The 20,807-nt window shown below is 38.1% G+C and overlaps 1 protein-coding gene across 1 annotated transcript in view; it reads left to right on the forward strand.

Moving 5' to 3' along the window:
* Positions 1-20,807, forward strand: part of TTN (titin) — a 288,926-nt gene that overhangs the window by 188,767 nt on the left and 79,352 nt on the right. The window contains exons 202-240 of the mRNA XM_058440679.1: positions 716-839; positions 1,381-1,647; positions 3,347-3,444; positions 4,109-4,277; positions 4,376-4,642; positions 4,749-5,015; positions 5,124-5,402; positions 5,492-5,900; positions 6,004-6,128; positions 6,229-6,495; positions 7,271-7,540; positions 7,633-7,935; positions 8,043-8,345; positions 8,617-8,804; positions 8,899-9,013; positions 9,120-9,404; positions 9,503-9,654; positions 10,347-10,494; positions 10,651-10,828; positions 11,167-11,288; positions 11,382-11,669; positions 11,788-12,084; positions 12,196-12,382; positions 12,857-12,972; positions 13,061-13,360; positions 13,552-13,851; positions 13,966-14,071; positions 14,174-14,370; positions 14,451-14,756; positions 14,857-15,135; positions 15,739-16,038; positions 16,142-16,444; positions 16,558-16,920; positions 17,220-17,522; positions 17,651-17,950; positions 18,047-18,343; positions 18,443-18,727; positions 18,814-19,107; positions 20,415-20,714. Coding sequence (XP_058296662.1) covers positions 716-839; positions 1,381-1,647; positions 3,347-3,444; positions 4,109-4,277; positions 4,376-4,642; positions 4,749-5,015; positions 5,124-5,402; positions 5,492-5,900; positions 6,004-6,128; positions 6,229-6,495; positions 7,271-7,540; positions 7,633-7,935; positions 8,043-8,345; positions 8,617-8,804; positions 8,899-9,013; positions 9,120-9,404; positions 9,503-9,654; positions 10,347-10,494; positions 10,651-10,828; positions 11,167-11,288; positions 11,382-11,669; positions 11,788-12,084; positions 12,196-12,382; positions 12,857-12,972; positions 13,061-13,360; positions 13,552-13,851; positions 13,966-14,071; positions 14,174-14,370; positions 14,451-14,756; positions 14,857-15,135; positions 15,739-16,038; positions 16,142-16,444; positions 16,558-16,920; positions 17,220-17,522; positions 17,651-17,950; positions 18,047-18,343; positions 18,443-18,727; positions 18,814-19,107; positions 20,415-20,714 — 9,457 coding nt within the window. The remainder of the gene's footprint in view (positions 1-715; positions 840-1,380; positions 1,648-3,346; positions 3,445-4,108; positions 4,278-4,375; positions 4,643-4,748; positions 5,016-5,123; positions 5,403-5,491; positions 5,901-6,003; positions 6,129-6,228; positions 6,496-7,270; positions 7,541-7,632; positions 7,936-8,042; positions 8,346-8,616; positions 8,805-8,898; positions 9,014-9,119; positions 9,405-9,502; positions 9,655-10,346; positions 10,495-10,650; positions 10,829-11,166; positions 11,289-11,381; positions 11,670-11,787; positions 12,085-12,195; positions 12,383-12,856; positions 12,973-13,060; positions 13,361-13,551; positions 13,852-13,965; positions 14,072-14,173; positions 14,371-14,450; positions 14,757-14,856; positions 15,136-15,738; positions 16,039-16,141; positions 16,445-16,557; positions 16,921-17,219; positions 17,523-17,650; positions 17,951-18,046; positions 18,344-18,442; positions 18,728-18,813; positions 19,108-20,414; positions 20,715-20,807) is intronic.

The raw sequence follows: 20,807 nt of genomic DNA on the forward strand, positions 1-20,807 counted from the left end.
CTATAAATCATGCTGCTATAAAGACACATGCACACGTATGTTTATTGTGGCACTATTCACAATAGCAAAGACTTGGAACCAACCCAGATGTCCAACAACAATAGACTGGATTAAGAAAATGTGGCACATATACACCATGGAATACTATGCAGCCATAAAAAAGGATGAGTTCATGTCCTTTGTAGGGACATGGCTGAAACTGAAAACCATCATTCTCAGTAAACTATCGCAAGGACAAAAAACCAAACACCGCATGTTCTCACTCATAGGTGAGAATTGAACAATGAGAACTCATGGACACAGGAAGGGGAACATCACACTCCAGGGACTGTCGTGGGGTGGGGGGAGGGGGGAGGGACAGCATTAGGAGATATACCTAATGCTAAATGACAAGTTAATGGGTGCAGCAAAACAACATGGCACATGGATACATATGTAACAAACCTGCACATTGTGCACATGTACCCTAAAACCTAAAGTATAATAATAAAAAATAAATAAATAAATAAATAAATAAAGGTAACTATGAAACCCTAAAATTTTCTTGAAAGATCCCAAACTATTGGTTGAAATGATTTTTGAATGCATATGTGCTAAATAGATGATTATAAAACAACTCGGAAAGCTCTATTTCCATTTATTTTTATCTAAATGAATTAAATGCACCCATATACTAGATTGCTGTTTCATATATTCTTTTTTTACAAACAACTAGGTGGTCCCACGTTCAGAAGGAAAAGTTCATACACTTACTCTGAGGGATGTAAAGTTAGAAGATGCTGGGGAAGTCCAACTAACAGCAAAAGATTTCAAAACTCACGCCAACCTCTTTGTGAAAGGTAATTACAAGGCTTATTTTAAAAACATGTATAAGGCAGAGGCTCATAAATAATGCCAACTCTCAATTATCTTTATATGCTGAGTACTATAGATGTTTAAAATCAACCAAATAATCAAAAGTCTAATTTTACTTTTTAGCATAACAAAATACTTCACAGACTATCTTTTTAAAGAGTCAAAATTGAGTAGCATGAGTTTTACTTCCTCCTTCCATCTCTGTTGTTTTTATTGCACATCATAGATTTTCAAAAGCCAGCTGGAGGAAGAATTATTATCAAGCTAGGTATCCATCACTTTATTAACCAAGAGTTGGCTGTTATTTCCTTAATGTTTCCTAGTTTTTAAAAATGATTTTCCTCTTATCTGTACAAATAATGATAAAATATCATTATTAGAGGAAAACGTCTGAGTGTAATCAAAACTTGAAAATAAAACTTAGGACAGAACAAAGCCCTGGAGATGGCAGGGGAAAGTTGAGAAGGTACCAAAACTCTTGGAGAAGGAAAGGAGAACCTTGGCTAATGAGTATGATTCTTTCAGAACCCCCAGTTGAATTCACTAAGCCTCTTGAGGACCAGACGGTCGAAGAGGGAGCCACTGCAGTGCTGGAGTGTGAAGTCTCCAGAGAAAATGCTAAGGTGAAATGGTTCAAAAATGGGACAGAAATCCTCAAAAGCAAGAAGTATGAAATTGTTGCTGATGGCAGGGTCAGAAAACTTATTATACACGGCTGTACCCCAGAGGATATTAAAACATACACTTGTGATGCTAAGGATTTTAAGACTTCCTGTAACCTGAATGTCGTGCGTAAGTATTCTTCTTACAAAGGACTTTTCATTTGCAATTCTTTGATAACAACAACAACAAAACAACACAACACTTTTTGCATGCCCTTCTTGGCCTAACTGCATTTCTTGGCAACTTCTAGTATTGACACTGACCTAACCTGATCCTTTATGTGTTTAAACAAAAAAAGAAAAGAAAAGTCTTATTCTGTGTCTGGTCTGATTAATGATGGAGCAATCACTTTTCCCTATGCTTCTTTTCTCTCACTGAGTAGTGAGTAGATGTGCTCTTTGTCTACATGGGGTCAGCCTACTGTATGGATATCCTGATATGGATGAGGAGAAACTGAATTTTAAAGATAAGTAGGGAGTCCTAATTTTAAAAACAAAGTAAAAGTGATTCCCATGTGGAAGGAAAATGAATTTTCAAGTGTGGGGAACAATTAGAAAATGAGCATGAAATTTCAGTCTGAATAGGAGTATACCAGAGATCTGCTGTAATATGACAAAGCACATTCACATGATTCAATCTCTGAGAATAAGAATGGATAAGAAGATGGAGTGAGGCCCTGGATCTTTTGAGTCTTGGACTCTTTGAATGAAGAGAACTCTAATGGTTTTTAACATTACTTCTTCCTCTGGTGAAAAAATGTAATGTCTTTTTTCAAAATGCCACATGCTAGCTTATTTGTTTCATTCATTCCTTTGTCCAGTGATGACATTTTTCTGCATATTTTGTGCAATATTTGTTTGTTTGGTTTGGTTGCTTCCCATCTGTCAACAGCTACAACCTAGTGACTCTGTGCTTCATGCATCTTGTACCATGTTTTTCTTACCACTTTGTGGTTGCTCTGCTAAAGCTTATGTCAGAGTAGCTTCTTGGAGGGTCTCCTTCTTCCCCTTGACATCTACCTTCATTCCAAGAAGACTCAGCTGCAAGGAGCATATCTTCAAACCTATTAGACAGCATTTGTCTCAGAATCTTATTGCTCAAGAATGGTCATCTTGGGAAGGACTCACAAGGAGCTCTGAAAGAAGGAAGGGCAAGGGGGCAGCTCCCTAATCCTATACACCAGCTGAGTTAATTCTAGAGATGAATGAAATAACAGATGTAAAATCCTAATCACCCTCCCATACAAAACACATTGCTTTATTGCACTAATAGATGTTATGCTTGACTTATATGTGACGTCTTCAAAGCTGATTTTTTTTAAAAGCTGAATATATGTTTTAATTACAGCCTCATGCCTTTTAGCCATACACAAGGCTGGCCATGGTGCTTCACGTGTTTTATCTTTGAATTCTGCTAATTTCTCAAAGATTGTGTTGAGTGCCTTAAATAAGTCAATGTTTCTTTGCCACTGGTGTCTGAGGTTTCCTTTGACATTATCTTTCAAGTCTGGTGCAGTACAAATGAAGATTTTTCCTCCAGCTATTATTCAAAAGAACTGAGATGGCTCCCTAGTATATATACTGTACACACACACACGCACACTAGTTGAACATATAGAATGCCACATAATTTTATGTAAACTAAAGAGATATCTAAAAAGCAAAGCATCATACCTAATGGGCAGCTTCAAGTGATTTCAAAGTCAGTTGTAGTCTATTAAGATGGAAAGGCCCTACAAAAGAGTCACTTTTTCTTAATGTATACTATGGTAATGTCAGAGTAAATTTCCAGAAGCCTCATTTTGAATTCTGATGACATTCTCTTACAGCTCCTCATGTGGAATTCTTAAGACCACTCACAGACCTTCAAGTTAGAGAAAAAGAAATGGCTCGATTTGAGTGTGAACTTTCTCGAGAAAATGCTAAGGTCTGTGATTGTATACCTGTCATCTTGTACTGTCAAATAACTTTATATTTACTTTTGGTCTAGCCAAAATGGAAAAAAAAAAAGTTAGTCACAACTTCTCTGGTCACCACTTTACTTTTAAAGATAATTTTAGTATAAAATGTATTCTTGACTTTAATTGTTCTCTTTTTAGTATTATTAATTTACTATTACTTGAAAAACACTGGACTCACAATCAGGAGATTTAGATATTAGTTTGAACCATATGAAACTGCTGTTTTCTTAGATCAGAAAAAGTCAAATATCAGCAATTATATTTCTTTCAACTAAGTACCTCCTGTTGCCATTAACTACCATTGGCAAGTTTCTTCAAGTCTGAGCCTCAGTTTACACATCCAAGAAGTTAGTCCGCATGATGTCTAAGGCTCACTATAGCTCTAAACTTATATGATCCCATTGTTTTTAATAACTGATAATAGTATCACAGCAGCTCACTTAACAGTAATTGGTAAGATTGTTCTTGCTTTTGGGGTTTGTTTATATTTGTGTCTGCCACCTTGGTTCTTCTTCACACTATGAAGTCTTGTTGGTTGCTTTCAGAAAAACTCAGGATCATAGTTTTTCTTAGGGACACTTGTGTGAAGGAACAACAAGAAAACTGATAATCTATTTATCTTAAATATAGGTTAAGTGGTTTAAAGATGGTGCTGAAATTAAAAAGGGCAAAAAATATGACATCATATCCAAGGGAGCAGTGCGCATTCTTGTCATCAACAAATGTCTACTGGATGATGAAGCTGAATATTCCTGTGAAGTAAGGACAGCGAGAACTTCTGGCATGCTGACAGTTCTGGGTAAGAGTAAAGTCATTCTTTGTGAAGTATATGTGTTGGGAAAAAATAATAATTTCCAACTTAACTCAGTGTGGTTTTTGTTTTTTCAATGCTTGCAGAAGAAGAAGCTGTCTTTACCAAAAATCTTGCCAACATTGAAGTTAGTGAAACAGACACTATAAAACTGGTTTGTGAAGTCTCCAAACCTGGCGCAGAAGTGATTTGGTATAAAGGGGATGAGGAGATCATTGAAACAGGAAGATATGAAATACTGACTGAAGGACGGAAGAGAATCCTGGTCATTCAGAACGCTCACCTTGAAGATGCTGGCAACTACAACTGTCGACTCCCAAGCTCTCGAACCGATGGCAAAGTCAAAGTACATGGTATGAAAACTACAGTGAATAATCTTTTATTTCTAACAATTCACACTTGCTAGATTTAAAGTACAAAGACATACGTTTCTAATATCTTGTAACTTTTTCTTCCCAGAACTGGCTGCTGAATTTATCTCAAAGCCTCAAAACCTTGAAATACTTGAAGGAGAAAAGGCTGAATTTGTCTGCTCTATATCAAAAGAAAGCTTTCCAGTCCAGTGGAAGAGGGATGATAAGACACTTGAATCTGGAGATAAATATGACGTTATTGCTGATGGTAAAAAGAGGGTCCTAGTTGTGAAAGATGCCACATTACAAGATATGGGCACTTACGTCGTCATGGTAGGGGCTGCCAGAGCAGCAGCTCACTTGACAGTCATTGGTAAGTTTGTTCTTGCTTTTAGGGTTTTTTGTTTGTTTGTTTGTTTTGTATTTGTATTTACCGCTTTGATCATTCTTCATATTATAAAGTCTTGTCGGTTGCTTTCAGAAAAACTCAGGATCGTAGTTCCTCTTAAGGACACCCGGGTGAAGGAACAACAAGAAGTTGTCTTCAACTGTGAAGTCAATACTGAAGGTGCCAAAGCCAAATGGTTCAGAAATGAAGAAGCCATATTTGATAGTTCAAAATACATCATTCTCCAAAAAGACCTGGTCTACACCCTCAGAATTAGAGATGCACGCTTAGATGACCAAGCCAACTATAATGTGTCTTTGACCAATCACAGAGGTGAAAATGTTAAAAGTGCAGCCAATCTAATAGTAGAAGGTAAGTAATTTATATACCACTAGAGATTTTTTCATCAGTTTCTCTTACAAAAATAATTAAAATCAACATATTTTTCTCCTTTACAACAGAGGAAGACCTTAGGATTGTTGAGCCTCTTAAAGATATTGAAACAATGGAGAAGAAATCTGTCACATTCTGGTGCAAGGTGAATCGTCTCAATGTAACACTGAAGTGGACCAAAAATGGTGAAGAAGTGCCTTTTGACAATCGTGTCTCATACAGAATTGATAAGTACAAGCACATGTTAACCATTAAAGACTGTGGCTTCCCAGATGAAGGTGAATACATTGTCACTGCTGGACAAGATAAATCTGTTGCTGAGCTTCTCATCATAGAAGCCCCGACAGAATTTGTGGAACACTTGGAAGATCAGACAGTCACTGAGTTCGATGACGCTGTCTTCTCCTGCCAGCTCTCCAGAGAGAAAGCCAATGTGAAATGGTACAGAAATGGGAGAGAAATCAAAGAAGGCAAAAAGTAAGCAAGATCTTTTTATTCTCTATTTCTGTAGCTATATATACACTTTTGACAATTTAGTGGCCATTATGCAAGCTAACTGATAATCCAATGTCTCCTTTAGATACAAATTTGAAAAAGATGGAAGTATACACAGACTCATTATAAAAGATTGCAGGCTGGATGATGAGTGTGAATATGCTTGCGGAGTAGAAGACAGGAAGTCTCGTGCTAGACTTTTTGTGGAAGGTACGTATTAAGTGAAAGAACAATTCTAATGTTACCAATTTTTTAAAATTGTTAATCAAAATATAAACATATTTGTATTTATTTCACATTTTCTTTCCAGAAATTCCTGTTGAGATCATCAGGCCTCCACAAGATATTCTTGAAGCCCCTGGTGCTGATGTTGTCTTTTTAGCAGAACTCAATAAAGATAAGGTGGAAGTCCAATGGCTAAGAAATAACATGGTTGTTGTCCAGGGTGATAAACACCAGATGATGAGTGAAGGAAAGATACATCGACTACAGATTTGTGATATTAAGCCCCGTGACCAGGGTGAATACAGATTTATTGCCAAAGACAAAGAAGCCAGAGCTAAGCTTGAACTGGCAGGTCAGTCCCTTTCTTTTATTTTAAAATATCCTTCCAATATCACAGAGATTAGATTTCAGATTTCACAGTTATTTAATGAGGTAATCCTTGTGAGAGTCTTTCATTTCTAGCAAGCCCTACCCACATGTTAACAGTTCTAATTTTGCTCACTACAAAGTAAGTGTCTTGAGTAAAAGGAAATTAATAGCAATAATCTTTACATGCCAGAGCCTTGGACATTTCCTAGTACATGATGACTGTCTATGAACTTAGGCTACAACTAAGCTATCACCCTGAGAGTCTTGGCAAATCTAAAGACAGTCTTATACTCTCCTACTTTACAAACCCCTGGGTGCCTTTTAGGTATGTTCTCATCCTGACCCAGGACATCCTTATACACTGTCCTTGTGAAAAAGCCATTAGTGTACCTCTCATTCATAAGAAAAAAGTTTCTCTGATTTATTGAACTAAGTATGCAGTGCCTACTCTATCAAAAAACAAAAGAAAACATGTTTTGCACTACACCAAGTCCTATGTTACTATTTTTGGTAAGGAATGCGTGTCTTATGATTTTATGCCATTCTCAATCCTCTACTCTCCAATCTAATTTGCACACACAACAACAACAACAAAAAGCTATGAGAACTCTAAGCCACTTAGTTTTCTCTGCTATAAAGTTACTGTGGCTTACTTCCAAGGTTATGTAACCAATATTTTCTAACAAATGCATAATAACATGATGTAGCTTGGCTACGTTTAGTAGTCGAAAGCATTCACATGTTATCTTTCTCACTAGCTGCACCGAAAATCAAGACAGCTGACCAAGACCTTGTGGTTGATGTTGGCAAGCCTCTGACAATGGTGGTGCCATATGATGCCTACCCCAAAGCAGAAGCTGAATGGTTTAAAGAAAATGAACCTTTATCTACAAAAACCATTGATACTACGGCTGAACAAACTTCTTTCAGAATTTTAGAAGCCAAGAAAGAAGACAAAGGGAGGTATAAAATTGTGCTTCAGAACAAACATGGAAAAGCAGAAGGATTCATCAATTTAAAAGTTATTGGTAAGCCCTTGGGTCTCTCATACTTAATTGGCAAAGCACAATTTAAAAGCAAGACAGCACACTAAAAATATTCCTTTATATGTGAATTTCAGATGTTCCTGGGCCAGTACGTAACTTAGAAGTGACAGAAACATTTGATGGTGAAGTGAGCCTTGCTTGGGAAGAACCTTTAACTGATGGTGGAAGCAAAATCATAGGTTACATTGTTGAAAGACGTGACATTAAGAGAAAAACCTGGGTTCTGGCCACAGACCGTGCAGAGAGTTGTGAGTTTACTGTCACTGGTCTACAGAAAGGAGGAGTTGAGTACCTATTCCGTGTGAGTGCAAGAAACAGAGTTGGCACTGGTGAACCAGTAGAAACTGACAATCCTGTAGAAGCAAGGAGTAAATATGGTAAGAAGTTTTAAGTAAATTCAAGCTAGCTTCTAAGTAAATTGCAGTCTTTGCCTTCATCATCATTACCCCAAACTCGTATTTTCTCCTTCTGTGGTGAAATCCAGATGTTCCAGGCCCTCCTTTGAATGTAACCATCACTGATGTGAATCGATTTGGTGTCTCACTGACATGGGAACCACCAGAGTATGATGGAGGTGCTGTGATCACAAACTACGTCATCGAATTAAGAGACAAGACTTCTATCAGGTGGGATACTGCCATGACTGTGAGAGCTGAAGACCTGTCTGCAACTGTTACTGATGTGGTGGAAGGACAGGAATACAGTTTCCGAGTGAGAGCCCAAAATCGAATTGGAGTTGGAAAACCAAGTGCAGCCACACCCTTCGTCAAGGTTGCCGATCCAATTGGTAAGCCCATCAAAAAAGGGAAATAATTACTGCATGAAATCCAGATATTAGGCCTATCAATTAAAATAAATCAAGTTAAATGAAAGTTAATAAAAAGGTAGAATATCATAAAAATTTAGATAAAGTTTTAGAAACCCAGACTGTGCCTACTTTACTTAGTGAATTTGATAAATCTGTTATTTTAATGGGGATGATATAATTGATTACAACACTGTCTTCATAAATTGTCACTAACATAAATGGTATGCTCCAACTCTTTCTTTTATTCCAGAGAGACCAAGTCCTCCTGTAAACCTAACTTCCTCAGATCAGACTCAGTCATCAGTTCAGCTCAAATGGGAACCTCCTCTGAAAGATGGAGGCAGCCCAATATTAGGCTATATAATTGAGCGATGCGAAGAAGGAAAAGATAATTGGATTCGTTGCAATATGAAACTTGTCCCTGAACTGACTTACAAGGTAGGTCATTTGCATATAAAAAAGAATATTCAGTGTGGATCATGGACATGACTGTATGTGTTTTTTACAAATATTTATTAATTCATAATCATAGGTTACCGGACTGGAAAAAGGAAATAAATATTTATATAGAGTATCTGCAGAAAATAAAGCTGGTGTTTCAGATCCATCTGAAATTCTTGGTCCTCTCACCGCTGACGATGCATTTGGTAAATAGATATTTTATTTTTAGATCGGAGAATAGGACATAGCTACTTTGGGGCAACAGGGACTTAAATATGGCACTGCAAACTCATTAACTTTTCTTCTTTGTAGTTGAACCAACAATGGATTTAAGTGCATTTAAAGATGGTCTGGAAGTTATTGTCCCAAATCCTATCAAGATCCTGGTTCCAAGTACAGGCTATCCAAGGCCAACTGCAACCTGGTGTTTTGGAGATAAAGTACTAGAAACAGAGGACCGTGTGAAAATGAAGACCTTGTCTGCCTATGCCGAACTTGTCATTTCTCCAAGTGAACGTTCAGACAAGGGCATTTATACACTGAAATTAGAAAACCGTGTGAAAACAATTTCTGGGGAAATTGATGTCAATGTAATTGGTAAGGAACGAAACGTTTATCATCTAAGGTGATTTGGCAGTATTAACAAATATTAGTTCAGACTATTAACAGTGACTTGTGAGTGCATTTTTTTTCAGCTCGCCCAAGTGCACCCAAAGAACTGAAATTTGGTGATATAACCAAGGACTCAGTACATTTGACTTGGGAACCACCTGATGATGATGGAGGAAGTCCGTTAACTGGATACGTTGTTGAAAAACGAGAAGTCAGCCGGAAAACATGGACTAAAGTGAGTTTTGAGCAGCACTGCATCAACGCCAAAAATGAGAGTAGGGGAAATCCCAGAAGGTTGGGATGCCATACAAAAGTCTTATGTGCTACAACTTCTTACCTTTACCTCACTGAAAATGTACAAAAACTTTTTAAGAATGCATCGGTGCTAATGCTTCCTGAGGTAGCTCAACCAAGGATTGTATAATTGTAATTGTCTTGTCTTGTGAGCCTTACCAAATTTGTAAAAAAAAAAAAAAAAAACCCTACTGACTTGGTACCTGCTAAGTACCCAATATGTACCCATTAAGCTAGAAGTGGAAAGTAAATATTTATTTCCCTGGTGGTCACACTTCTTATTCCACTAGAATACCTTAGTTGACCTAATCAGCCATTATTTCCTCGTGTTTATATTAGTTACTATTCTTTACCCTGAATTAAAATCATATTTCTGATAAGCAAACTGGTAGAATCAACACCTCATTTGCCATCATTTTTAATGTGTACAAACTATGAAGCAGTTTTTCTTATATTGAGTCAAATATTATCATGTATCCTACTTTACAATTTTCCCTAATATGAAATTAATGTAAGAATAATCCCTAGCATTCAAAACAACTGCAATTTGTATCCCTGGTCATGGTAAAAATCTTTTAAGTTGGGGAAAGGGTTTTTGGGAAATAACTGATTAACTGTATTTCTTTGTCCCAGGTTATGGACTTTGTGACTGATCTAGAATTCACAGTTCCTGATCTTGTTCAAGGAAAAGAGTACTTATTTAAAGTTTGTGCTCGTAACAAATGTGGCCCTGGAGAACCTGCATATGTTGATGAACCTGTAAATATGTCAGCTCCTGCAAGTGAGTACATTCTTGATGATTACTTACCTAATCTTGTTGCCTGTTTTTGCTTTTAGACCTAGAGTTGAAGTTATGGGGCAAGGCAGGGGTTGGCAATGTGAAGAGAACTGCATAGGTGGGCTGTGTAAGACTGACTCTGTCTTCCAAATGTTATAGCGGTACCTGACCCACCAGAGAATGTTAAATGGAGAGATCGAACAGCCAATAGCATCTTCTTAACATGGGATCCACCTAAAAATGATGGTGGTTCGCGCATCAAAGGATATATAGTTGAAAGATGTCCACGTGGTTCTGATAAATGGGTTGCCTGTGGAGAACCTGTTGCAGAAACAAAGTAGGTTTTTAATTTGGCATGAGAGTAAATGTGTATTCCTAGTCACTAAAATGGGCTTTGCTGGGGAAAATTTAAATGTTTGTCTTTTTTCATTGAGAATCCTATGCTGCCGGTATGTCTGTCTGATTTTTAAAGGTGCTGCTGAATGTACTGCCTGCTCAGGGTTTTCATGACAGTATTGAAATGAAAATGTATTCAGTTATAGTGTTGAAGTAATCCAGGTTTAATTTAAAGACTAGTATTATACCAGGGGTTTGAATTTTTGAAAGATTATGAGTACTACACAATGAAACGATTATCGACATCACAGTAAAACATCCTATTCTGTTTTCTGACAGAATGGAAGTGACAGGTCTTGAGGAAGGCAAATGGTATGCCTACCGTGTGAAGGCCTTAAACAGGCAGGGCGCTAGCAAACCAAGCAGACCCACAGAGGAAATCCAGGCTGTGGACACACAAGGTATCTATTTTTGATTTTTGTCTTATCAAATAGGCCTCTGACCTTAAATCTGCTTGAACTTGATAACATCGTAAATAATCTTTTCCAATTCAGAGGCCCCAGAAATCTTCCTCGATGTGAAGCTCCTTGCTGGTCTCACCGTAAAAGCTGGGACCAAGATTGAACTTCCTGCCACTGTAACCGGAAAACCTGAACCTAAAATAACTTGGACGAAGGCTGATATGATTCTAAAGCAGGACAAAAGAATTACCATTGAAAATGTCCCTAAGAAATCCACAGTGACTATTGTTGATAGTAAGAGAAGTGACACTGGCACATACATCATCGAGGCTGTGAATGTGTGTGGCCGGGCCACTGCTGTGGTGGAAGTGAATGTCTTAGGTAAGGAAGGTTCTCATTTTAAAAGGGGATAAACTCTTTGCAGTTACTTTCTTGAAAAAAAAAAAAAAAAAAACATGGTGAACAATTTTTTTTTCTGCATCTGTAATGCCATACACAGATAAACCCGGACCACCAGCTGCCTTTGACATCACAGATGTAACCAATGAGTCATGTCTTCTAACATGGAACCCACCACGCGATGATGGTGGATCTAAGATCACAAACTATGTTGTGGAGAGACGAGCAACTGATAGTGAAGTGTGGCACAAGCTCTCATCCACCGTCAAGGATACAAACTTCAAGGCCACCAAATTAATCCCCAATAAAGAGTACATCTTCAGAGTTGCTGCAGAAAACATGTATGGTGTTGGTGAACCAGTTCAGGCCTCTCCAATAACAGCCAAATATCAGTTTGGTAAGTTTCTCAATCAGCTGATAAAAAAAAGATGCTTATGTCAAACTTTCATTTTGGTGTCATATTTATATACAGGACATATAACATTTTACACCATTATCCTGTCTATAGATCCACCTGGACCTCCAACTCGTCTAGAACCTTCTGATATCACTAAAGACGCAGTGACTCTCACGTGGTGTGAACCAGATGATGATGGTGGCAGCCCAATCACTGGATACTGGGTTGAAAGACTGGATCCTGATACAGATAAATGGGTTAGATGCAATAAGATGCCAGTAAAGGACACAACATACAGGTATGCTCAGAATCCCCATCAAGATGTTAAGACAGCAGTATATTCAAGTGTTTACTCTTTAGTATTCCTTGGGATTATAGATGATTATATCTTACAAAAACAATTTTAAACTACTTTTACTCATATTTTCTATTACCTCACAATTTGAAAAATTATACAAATTCCATTCAAGGGCACATTTCTTAGTTTACTCTAAAATATTAACCTTCAGGAAGTTTCAAAGTGTTTGATCCCCCAGTATATTATGATAATGATCACTGTCATAGATATTATAATTAGATTGGTATGTTTGGCCAAGTCTAAAGTGTGTGGCAGTTAAAAAGCAATTTTTAATTTATATTGAAGTGCTTTTCAGTTAAATTTCCAAATCACCTTTTCACAATTTAAATAAATTAGTCTCTTCTGTGTAAAATAAACATAGGCTTCTTCTGCTTCTTACCATGATGTTACACATGCACTTTGTTCCTAACTCAGAGTGAAAGGTCTCACCAATAAGAAAAAATACAGATTCCGTGTGTTGGCTGAAAATCTTGCTGGACCTGGAAAACCAAGCAAATCAACTGAACCAATCTTAATAAAGGATCCCATAGGTATTATTTAAATAATTTTTGTGGTTATTTTGAAGCTCATATGAACTCCTTTTTGACAAACCTAAACAATGATTTCATTGGCTTGCAGATCCTCCATGGCCCCCTGGAAAACCAACTGTAAAAGATATAGGCAAAACATCAGTAAAGTTGAATTGGACAAAACCAGAACATGATGGAGGTGCAAAGATTGAGTCTTATGTCATTGAAATGCTGAAGACTGGAACAGATGAGTGGGTCAGAGTGGCGGAAGGGGTTCCCACCACTCAGCACTTGCTCCCAGGGCTCATGGAAGGACAGGAATACTCATTCCGAGTTAGAGCTGTGAATAAGGCCGGGGAAAGTGAACCCAGTGAACCCAGCGACCCTGTGCTTTGCCGGGAGAAGCTATGTAAGTCACTCTTGATGTCAGGTATATAAATTCTTCTAGCATCTGCCTGTGAGCTACGATATGAGAAAATATGAAAAATTCATTACTATTATTTCCTCCTGGCTACATTACTTCTTAGTAACTGCCTGCACTTTCAGACTGACTATTGGGTAATTAAAAAAATGAATTTGTTTTCCTTCCTTCTTTTTCAGATCCTCCATCACCACCACGCTGGCTTGAAGTTATTAATATCACAAAAAATACAGCAGACCTAAAATGGACAGTTCCTGAGAAAGACGGAGGGTCCCCCATCACCAACTACATTGTGGAAAAGAGAGACGTCAGGCGAAAAGGCTGGCAAACAGTGGATACCACCGTCAAGGACACCAAGTGCACAGTCACCCCGCTGACTGAGGGCTCTTTATATGTGTTCCGAGTTGCTGCAGAAAATGCTGTAGGACAAAGCGACTACACCGAAATTGAGGACTCTGTGCTGGCCAAAGACACCTTTAGTATGCTCTTGCACTTAATCTTTGTGACAATAAGTGCTCTCGCACCTAAATTTTGTGACACGAGATTATCTCCTTTCCTCTGGTTTTCCTAATCATTGATTATTTTGTTTTCAGCCACTCCTGGACCACCCTACGCCCTGGCAGTGGTTGATGTGACAAAACGACATGTTGACCTAAAGTGGGAGCCACCTAAAAATGATGGTGGAAGACCAATACAGAGGTAGAATTTGAATTAATTCATAAAGAATAACTTACACTTGGCTGCAAATTCTTAACCGTGTTTTTTCATTAATGCTAATAAAATGCTTTGTTATTTCCATAGATATGTAATTGAGAAGAAAGAAAGGTTAGGTACCCGTTGGGTGAAAGCTGGAAAGACTGCAGGACCTGACTGTAACTTCAGAGTAACTGATGTCATTGAAGGAACAGAGGTCCAGTTTCAGGTTCGGGCTGAAAATGAAGCTGGAGTTGGCCACCCAAGTGAACCCACAGAAATCCTATCCATTGAAGATCCAACAAGTAAGTAGTGCTGATTATACACAAGATATTGTCTAGAACTTGATGAGACTGTGGATATGAATATTTCACTCTTTTCGCAGGTCCTCCCTCACCACCCCTTGACCTACATGTGACTGATGCTGGGAGAAAACACATTGCCATTGCTTGGAAGCCTCCAGAGAAAAATGGTGGAAGTCCTATCATAGGATACCATGTTGAAATGTGTCCAGTAGGCACTGAGAAATGGATGCGAGTTAATTCTCGCCCAATAAAGGACTTGAAATTCAAGGTTGAAGAAGGTGTTGTTCCTGACAAAGAATATGTCCTGAGAGTGAGAGCAGTCAATGCTATTGGTGTCAGCGAGCCATCTGAAATCTCTGAAAATGTGGTTGCCAAAGACCCAGACTGTAAGAGCACAATGTCTTTTATAGTTAATAAAATACCCTTTATTCATGCATTGCATTTTGACATACTCTCTTTTTTGCTCTTTTGAATGATATCTTACAGGCAAGCCAACAATTGACCTGGAGACTCATGACATTATTGTTATTGAAGGTGAAAAGTTAAGCATTCCTGTTCCCTTCAGAGCTGTCCCAGTTCCAACTGTTAGTTGGCATAAAGATGGCAAAGAAGTTAAAGCAAGTGATAGATTAACAATGAAGAATGATCACATCTCTGCACACCTTGAAGTTCCCAAGAGTGTCCATGCAGATGCCGGAATTTATACCATTACACTGGAGAATAAGCTCGGCTCAGCAACAGCCTCAATCAATGTCAAAGTCATAGGTAATCATTTTTTGAAGAAAAACCGGACATTCTTCACATGTAGAGGAAATCAGTTGACTTTGCAGTGCTATTAATTATATAAATGGCTTCATGAACTGGCCACTTGTAAACTAAATGTCACTTCTGATTATGTCTTTCCATATGAGAAGTAAAACAATTCTAAAGAGATGAAATCTCTAAACTCTTATTAGACTAATTTATACTAGTTTTAATTAATTGCATGTGAAATACTAATTTAAATAAAAGATATTATCATACCCAAAGAATATTGAAATGACCACAATTTTTTAATTGTACAGCTTCACATTTTCCCATAGTGTTCTCAACCAAGCATAGTAACATTTTCTGCATTCCCCCCAGCCCTGCAAATAATGTCTGGAAATTTGTGGGGCCATTTTTGCTTGGCACACAGACTTGAGGTAGATACCACTGACATTTAGTAGTTGGGAGCCAAGGATGCTAAATGCTCTGCAGTGTGAATGACATTCCAGCACATCAAAGATTATCCTACCCAAAATACAGAGAGCCCCACTTAGAGACAAGTGCATTATTAAAATGCTGATTTTTCAGGATCACTAGAATAATTATCCATTTTTGTAATAGGCCTACCTGGACCATGCAAAGATATTAAAGCAAGTGACATTACCAAGAGTTCTTGTAAGTTAACCTGGGAACCTCCAGAATTTGATGGTGGAACCCCAATTCTTCATTATGTCCTGGAGCGCAGAGAAGCTGGGAGGAGAACATATATACCAGTCATGTCTGGTGAGAACAAACTGTCATGGACTGTGAAGGATCTCATACCAAATGGTGAATACTTCTTCCGTGTTAAAGCAGTCAACAAGGTTGGTGGAGGAGAATATATTGAACTGAAAAATCCAGTCATTGCTCAAGATCCAAAGCGTAAGTTTGGACACGGATGCACTATGGCTAAGAACTAATAAATCATAGTTTTGTTTTAAGAAGGTGGTTTTCTTGATACTAACATTTTTTTCTTGTTCTTCAGAACCCCCTGATCCACCTGTAGATGTAGAGGTTCATAATCCTACAGCGGAGGCAATGACTATTACATGGAAGCCACCTTTGTATGACGGAGGGAGCAAGATAATGGGCTACATCATAGAGAAGATTGCTAAGGGTGAAGAAAGGTGGAAGAGATGCAATGAACACCTGGTACCGATCCTGACCTATACGGCAAAAGGACTTGAAGAGGGGAAAGAGTACCAATTCCGTGTGCGAGCAGAGAACGCCGCGGGTATTAGTGAACCTTCTCGGGCTACTCCTCCAACCAAAGCGGTAGATCCCATTGGTAAGTTTTGTTTCATGGAGTTGCCACTTTCCCATTTTGAAATAAATGAAAATAATGTTTTGTCAGTTATTTTCATCAGAATTGAAAACATTTATTGGTTATGATCATTATAGATGCCCCCAAAGTCATTCTGAGAACAAGCCTAGAAGTGAAACGAGGTGATGAAATAGCACTTGATGCAAGTATTTCTGGATCACCTTACCCAACTATTACATGGATAAAGGATGAAAATGTTATTGTACCAGAGGAAATTAAGAAGCGTGCAGCACCCTTGGTTAGGAGAAGGAAGGGTGAAGTTCAAGAAGAAGAACCATTTGTCCTGCCTCTGACACAGCGTTTGAGTATTGACAATAGCAAAAAGGGAGAATCTCAGCTACGCGTCCGAGATTCTCTCCGACCTGACCATGGTCTGTATATGATCAAAGTTGAAAATGACCACGGTATCGCAAAAGCTCCTTGTACTGTCAGTGTGTTAGGTGAGTCATTAAAACCACACTTTCCAATGGAAAAAGGTTTTAGTAAAACATAAAAATAAAAAGTTTGGGGGAGAGTTAAAAGAAATGGGACGTAGCTTCAGCAAGTTATCCTCAATCATATTTTATCTGCTGGCCATGTAAAAGAAATCACCTGATCTTGTTATTTATTAGCTAATAGAATACAAAGATAGATGTGGGAAAACCAGAAATCATGTCAGAGGAGCATGCTCACACTTATATTTTCCATAGCAACCCTTCCCACACAAATTTTTGATTACTGTTCTCTTTTGAAATATTAGATACACCGGGACCACCAATCAACTTTGTATTTGAAGATATCAGAAAGACCTCAGTCCTTTGTAAATGGGAACCACCCCTTGATGATGGTGGCAGTGAAATCATAAACTACACTTTGGAAAAGAAAGACAAGACAAAACCCGACTCAGAATGGATTGTTGTCACTTCAACACTTAGACATTGCAAATATTCAGTAACAAAACTGATTGAAGGAAAAGAGTACCTCTTCCGTGTGAGAGCTGAAAACAGATTTGGGCCAGGTCCACCATGTGTTTCAAAGCCACTTGTAGCTAAAGATCCATTTGGTAAGTTTCCTTTGGCATCTAAAGTTTGCCTTTTTACCATGTACTTTGGTATATAATTACTACAGCTTTTAAAATTGCATTTTTATGTCACATTGGGAAATTTAATTCAAATGTTATTTTTTTATCAGGACCTCCTGATGCACCAGATAAGCCCATTGTGGAAGATGTTACCAGCAACAGTATGCTAGTGAAATGGAATGAACCAAAAGATAATGGAAGCCCCATTTTGGGTTACTGGCTTGAAAAACGTGAAGTTAATAGTACACATTGGTCTCGTGTCAACAAAAGCCTTCTGAATGCCTTGAAAGCCAATGTAGATGGCTTATTAGAAGGACTCACCTATGTCTTCAGAGTATGTGCTGAAAATGCAGCTGGACCTGGAAAGTTCAGTCCACCTTCAGATCCCAAAACAGCACGTGATCCAATCTGTAAGTAGTTCCTTAAGAAGAAGGTGGAGTAGAACAAGCTATTGTACATTTTAAAACCATCAGGGAGTTTGATTTGTATATCTTCATTCATTCTAGCTCCTCCTGGGCCACCTATCCCAAGAGTCACTGACACAAGTTCTACAACTATTGAACTAGAATGGGAACCCCCAGCTTTCAATGGTGGTGGGGAAATTGTTGGCTATTTTGTTGATAAGCAGTTGGTTGGCACAAATGAATGGTCACGTTGCACAGAGAAGATGATCAAGGTCCGTCAGTACACCGTCAAAGAAATCCGAGAGGGTGCTGATTACAAACTTCGGGTGAGTGCTGTCAACGCCGCAGGGGAAGGACCACCTGGAGAAACAGAACCTGTTACTGTGGCTGAACCACAAGGTACTTAACATTATTGGAATAAAATTATGGATATTTTCTCTATATGGGACTATTTTTTGATCTTTCATGGGCTAATGTATGACTGTTCTCTTTCAACAGAGCCTCCAACTGTGGAACTGGATGTTTCTGTCAAGGGTGGAATACAAATAATGGCTGGGAAGACTCTTAGAATTCCAGCTGTGGTGACTGGTCGCCCTGTACCTACAAAAGTATGGACCAAAGAAGAAGGGGAGCTGGATAAAGACCGCGTTGTAATAGACAATGTTGGAACCAAATCTGAACTAATTATCAAGGATGCACTGCGAAAAGATCATGGCAGATATGTGATTACAGCTACAAATAGCTGTGGTTCCAAATTTGCAGCAGCTAGGGTAGAAGTTTTTGGTAAGGAATGTTGCACTGATTTTCACAGGATTTTCCCAAGTGGTACTATCTTATTACATTGATTTTTGGCTTTGTTTTGTTTTCAGATGTCCCTGGTCCAGTTCTTGATTTAAAACCTGTTGTAACAAACAGAAAAATGTGTCTACTTAACTGGTCTGATCCAGAAGATGATGGAGGAAGTGAAATAACAGGCTTTATCATTGAAAGAAAAGATGCCAAGATGCATACTTGGAGACAACCAATAGAGACCGAGAGATCTAAATGTGACATCACAGGTCTGCTTGAAGGACAAGAATATAAGTTCCGTGTTATTGCCAAGAACAAGTTTGGCTGTGGCCCTCCTGTTGAAATAGGACCAATTCTTGCAGTTGATCCACTAGGTAAAAGAGAAGGTTTCATTGGGTTTATAGAATCATGTTTTGCTTCTAGTTAATATTGTTTACTGAGCTTTATGGCTTCAAACTCCCAACAGTCTCAAAATCTATAGCTAAAGAATAATAAGAAAAGTAAATCAAAAAACTATTAGCAACATTAAAGATATCATATTTGCTATAATTTCAATGTAATTTGTGGCTGTAAGTATATTAATCAAGCATGGTTTCTTGTACTGAAAAACTTGGATCTACAGGGGCTTAATAATAACCTAGAAGTAGTTTAGACATATTATATCTATCTCTCCAGTAGAACACATTGGAAGTCGGGTTTTTAAAATTTACTAGCGTAGTAGTTAAAGAGAATTCAATGTTCTTCTAAAAGATTAGACAATTCCTGAGGATAAATGCCTTAGTCTTCCTCTATATTCAAAAAGTCCCCATACTGGAAGGATAGAGAGGCCCCAAACCAGAAACAGCCTCCAAAGAATAGAAAACCAACCAGAGGGAATCTCCAAGAAATCAATATGAAACACTAAAATTGCACACACAGTAATGCACACTGACATCCCATCTAAGAAAGCAAAGCCTTTGAGGAAGACCCATTCCTCAAGAGACAGAGAACTTATTCTTTCACCATCACCCCCTGAAAAAAAAAATTACATCCTATATCACTGCTGCAGCTTATCTATGAATGTCCAATTTACCACAGGCTGTGCCAGAGGCACCAGAACAGAGCTGAGCTTCCACTCCTTCTGGTTGCAATAACAGTCAACAAGTATGGATTGGGTCTAGTTTTACCACTGAAAGCTTAACTCTTAGTTTGGTCCTTCAGGAAAGAAAACTTCAGCAGCATTACATACATCCTCTTTCCACCATATTCTGAACCCACATGTGAGGCAACATGACTCAAAGTATGTTCGCAGACATATCCACTATCTGTTAATAAAAGAAAAAACACTTTGCTCTCAGCTGGTCATTCAAAGCAAAACTTCACAGACTTACTTTCCTAGTTCATTAGAATTAGAAGCATCCCCAGTTACAAAGGTAAACAATCTAAAATGTTAAATTAAAAAAGCATACGTGCCCTTGATTTTTCACTGATAATCTTGATAAAAAGTTTGCTAAGAAAAATTCTGTCTACATGAATGTCTATAATTTTGGAAACTGACAAGTTTTAGGAATGATTTTAAATAAGGATGTAAGGTTATGCCAAACAGAAGGCTATTTTTTACATAATTAAGTTGAAGTGAAATATTATTTCTTACATGAATATTTATCTCATGCTAATCATTTTCACTTGCCTCTGGCTAAAGGTCCTCCAACATCTCCAGAGAGGCTCACATACACCGAAAGGACAAAGTCCACTATTACCCTTGACTGGAAAGAGCCCCGCAGTAATGGTGGCAGTCCCATCCAAGGATATATCATTGAAAAACGGCGTCACGACAAACCTGACTTTGAAAGAGTTAACAAGCGACTCTGCCCAACCACATCTTTTCTGGTTGAAAATCTTGATGAACACCAAATGTATGAGTTCCGTGTCAAAGCTGTCAATGAAATTGGTGAAAGTGAACCATCCCTACCTCTTAATGTAGTCATACAAGATGATGAAGGTGCAGAATCTGAATATAATAATAATTTTAATGCATTTTACAGTATGCCTTTATCCCATAAGTTGAAAAAACATCCTTATGACTTTGCTACTT

Source organism: Hylobates moloch, unplaced genomic scaffold (genome assembly GCF_009828535.3).
Source record: "Hylobates moloch isolate HMO894 unplaced genomic scaffold, HMol_V3 SCAFFOLD_1, whole genome shotgun sequence".
NCBI lineage: Eukaryota > Metazoa > Chordata > Mammalia > Primates > Hylobatidae > Hylobates > Hylobates moloch.